We start from the raw sequence: 3852 nt of genomic DNA on the forward strand, positions 1-3852 counted from the left end.
GTCAAAATCTGGACATATATCATTCTGTACAGTCAAGCTCAAATATCTGGCTGCAAGAAGAAAACATTTTTCAGTAGACGGGGGCTTTAATAACTACACAAGCCAAAAATACCTTTGCAGTGTTCCTGTTTTTAAAGGTGCAAGTGTGTAGAATTTTGTAGCATCTAGCAGAACAGACTTAGCGGAATGAAATATAATATCAATAGGTTTTAATCAGTGTATAATCACCTGAAAATAAGAATTGTGTTTTTGTTACCATAGAATAAGCCCTGTATATCTACATGGAGCCCACCATGTTTCTACAGAAGCCCAGAATGGACAAGCCTTTCGTGAGCTTTGCAACCACTGTACATTCTCTTACACACTTGGAACAGAGGGGGGGTGAGGAGGGGGGGTATTCAGTTGGCCGCAATCTTTAAAGTCATCACTAGATACCATTAAATCTTACACACAGGTCCTTTAATATTACAAACCAATGTTCTACTTTGTCAGTCATTTGGAAACAACTCTGTCAGTACAGAAATGATCATTTAATGTCACATATACATGGTATAAACAATAAAACTTGCAATGTACTGTAATTTTCAAGACATAATCAAGTTCTTCAATCATTCATGGCCGATTCCCTTTTCCTATTAGGAATTTATGCGTCTTAAAACACATGTCAAATATTAAATGTCTGTACCATCTTTCAACCCACATCTGCAGACATGGAGGAGACTGTATTCTTCTCATCACAACAAGTGCTAGATTCAATCAGGTACAATGTCTTGCCACATTTAACCTTACACTTGCAAGCCGACATGTACTATTTTATCTTTACATTTCCATAAAAAACATCCAACTTTGAGATGCTTCAGGTCTACTCCTGGTCCAGAAAAGAAACAGCATGGATTTCAAATGTCAGTTCCACCCCAGACTACAGTGTGTGATCACAAAAACTGTTAACCACACCTTAGTGTGTCTATTTATGTGTGTGAATCTGGCATGTGCTCATGTTCCGATGTTGTCTTCTCTGTAGTTCCGTGTTGCTGGTCTGATTTAAATGTCTTGGCATCGTACACCCACACGGTGTCTATGCCCTCTCCGGCAGTGTGTTCAGGTACCCAGGTGGGGAAGGGGAATCGGCAGGCCACAACCTTGGCTGAGCTCGGTAACTCGCTTGCCAGCTTCAGCTCCAGCTGGTCCATCTGTAAATACAACCAGACACCAACAATTATGAGTGATACTGTTTACCAAATATAAGTTAGGCTTAACAGGAGTTAATAATGCTACTACTGCTACACGATGTTGTTGGCCAAACAGCAGAACTCACCATTTGAGGGACTCCAAAAATTACAACATTGGAATACTGTGCAAAACTGACCTGGGAAAAGATTGAGAAATATTGGGAATGAGACAGAGAAATGACACTTATACTTCACTATCTTGTTGACAAGGGCAATGCATTTAACTTATCTTATACTAAGTGATGCCTGATTTTGTCTATAATGAGTAGAAGACATTCGGTGCAGTGTTTCAGTCAGTTAATCTTTCTCAAAATCTTCCTAAAAAAATGGGCTTGCTGTCACTGACCTTCCACAAGTCAGAGATGTAGAAGGAGGTGGAGTGGTGGACGCCCTCTCTCCAGGCCTTGTAGCGGGAGTAACACACCAGCCAGGGGTTCAGCTCGAAGCCACAGGCCTGAAAGCCGTGCTTTGCTGCTGCTATCACCTGCGAGAGAAGGACAGAAACAAAATACAATGTTTTAACAGTGTGGAAGCAACTATAGCAGCAAGTGGATGTAAAGCAAGTTTGGTAACACTTTTGAGTTTCTTTCAGATGTGTTTCTGCATGACACATCTAGAAAAGATGTCAAATGATAATGATGAGAAAAAGAAAAATTCAAAAAGGATGTTCATTTCATTTGTACAAGGTTTAGCTAAAGTGACAATAACCCGCAGTGTCAGTTTGGTACAATGTAAAGTAACTCTCACAGAGCACGCTGTAGTTGAGTTTTGTTGGCAGCTCAGTAACAATAAACACAGTCTCTAACTTATTGTTCCTCAAGTTCTGAAAAGCAACACTGAAAGCTGAATCAAGACCCAGGAGAACTCTGTCTATACACACATCCATCAAGAAATAATTAGATAATAAACTATTCAGTATTATGAGTAGTATCGATGAATTTGGGGATTCAATTTGAAGATGTTGCTAAGCGATGATGGTAGCGGTAAGAGGCAAGAACATACACACACACACATGATGAATATTTATACTGAAATACACTACATCTATTAAATTAATACAATATAATACACATTCTTTATTCTTCTATGACAGTAAATTGAATAACTTTGGATGTTTTTGGGACTCAAGACATTTTATGATGCTTTGAGAAGCAGTGATTGACATGTTTCACCATTTTCTAATAGACTGGGCATTATATTGATATTATATCGCTATTGTGATATGATACTACATATCGTCTTACATTCTGGATATCGTAATATCGTGATATGTAATCAGAGTTGTCTTTCCCTGGTTTTAAAGGCTGCATTACAGTTAAGTATATAATTTTCTGAATTTACAAGACTGTTCTAGCTGTTCTGTTATATACCTTTTACTCACTTTGTCATTATATCCACATTACTGATTATTTATCAAAAATAGTGTACATATTTTGTGAAAGCATCAGTCATCTCTACAATATTGTTGCAACATCTGTTTCGAGGTATGTGGTCTAAAATACCGTGAAAGCACTGAGTCACTTTACATTAACTGGCACTTCTCTTGATCTTACCTAATCTTTTTTTTTTTTTTTTTTTTTTACCTTTTTTTATATTTTATGTATTATTGTTGTGTGCATCTTTTTGCTATTTGTTCGATGTGTTTGTTGTGTGTATGTTATTATTGTGTGTAAGGAGAGCAGCAAAGTAAGTTTTTTTACCATGACAATACATTTCTTTATCTTTATCTTATTATATTTTTGTCCATATCGTCCCATGGATCAAACAACTAATCAATTAATCGAGAAAATAACTGACAGGGGGAAAATGAATAGTTGCAGTTCCATTCTTTATCGACAGGAGGAGACAGAGCACTTACTATCCTCCCATCTCCACTGCCAATGTCCACCAGGTTTCCTGTTCTGGCTCTCAGCACCTTAAAGACGTTTTGGACCTGTTCGGTAGTCGCAGGGACAAACGGCAAACACACTTTCCTCAGCGCTGGAGCTACAAACGGCGCTGTAGCGGCGTACAACCCGACTACCGCACCACCCAGCAATCCGGTAATCACCAGTCCGACTCCACTACTGCTCCTCCCGGTGCTGCTGTCACTGTGTGCGGCTGACTGCAGGATAATCTCCTCTTTAGACATGACGAGAGCGTTACGGGAACTAAAGCTGTCATAAATACAATTACATGATATTAAAATACACTGCACCTGCAAAAAAGAATTGAAACCAATAAAGTGACTATTGCTAAAAAAAAGTTGTAGTGCCTGAGCACCAATGATGACCTTTGCAACGTTGTTATACGTCCGACTGGATAACATGGGTAACAGAACAAAGGTTCCGCTGCTGCTGCTGCTGCTGCTTCTTCAGTTCAGTCACATTCAATTCAACGGGGCTTTACAGGCATGAGAAACAGACGTTTGTTGTCAAAGCAAAGCAGGTATGAAATAAAATAAAAAACAAACACAACAACAACAAATATACATAAGCAGAAGAATTGTGATTTTTGCGGTTAGAAACATATGAGTAAAAAATAAAAACCTTAGGAAAATGCACACTTCCCACTTAAAAATGTAAATAAGTGAAAACTATATAAACACTGCAACCAAATTTGAGTTTTTTGTTTGCTTCTTCTG

General features: G+C 38.3%; 1 protein-coding gene across 1 annotated transcript; it reads right to left on the reverse strand.

Moving 5' to 3' along the window:
- Positions 1 to 968: 968 nt before the first annotated feature.
- On the reverse strand, positions 969 to 3515 carry atpsckmt (fATP synthase c subunit lysine N-methyltransferase). Its single transcript, XM_053330649.1, has 4 exons — positions 3088 to 3515; positions 1576 to 1713; positions 1316 to 1366; positions 969 to 1190 (listed from the first exon to the last, which is right to left on the reverse strand). Exons 1-4 carry the CDS (start codon positions 3358 to 3360, stop codon positions 969 to 971), a joined length of 684 nt encoding a protein of 227 aa, XP_053186624.1. The 5' UTR covers positions 3361 to 3515.
- Between the last annotated feature and the right edge of the window lie 337 nt (positions 3516 to 3852).

Source organism: Scomber japonicus, chromosome 12 (genome assembly GCF_027409825.1).
Source record: "Scomber japonicus isolate fScoJap1 chromosome 12, fScoJap1.pri, whole genome shotgun sequence".
Taxonomy (NCBI): Eukaryota; Metazoa; Chordata; class Actinopteri; order Scombriformes; family Scombridae; genus Scomber; species Scomber japonicus.

What these genes read in the sequence shown, in the direction of transcription:
- atpsckmt (XM_053330649.1), bottom strand. Translation starts at nt 3,360, where the DNA reads ATGTCTAAAGAGGAGATTATCCTGCAGTCAGCCGCACACAGTGACAGC. An exon ending in GCAGTGGAGATGGGAGGATA is followed by an intron (nt 1,714 to 3,087) that starts GTAAGTGCTCTG and finishes CTTCTCTCGCAG; the next exon opens with GTGATAGCAGCAGCAAAGCA. An exon ending in ACATCTCTGACTTGTGGAAG is followed by an intron (nt 1,367 to 1,575) that starts GTCAGTGACAGC and finishes ATCTTTTCCCAG; the next exon opens with GTCAGTTTTGCACAGTATTC.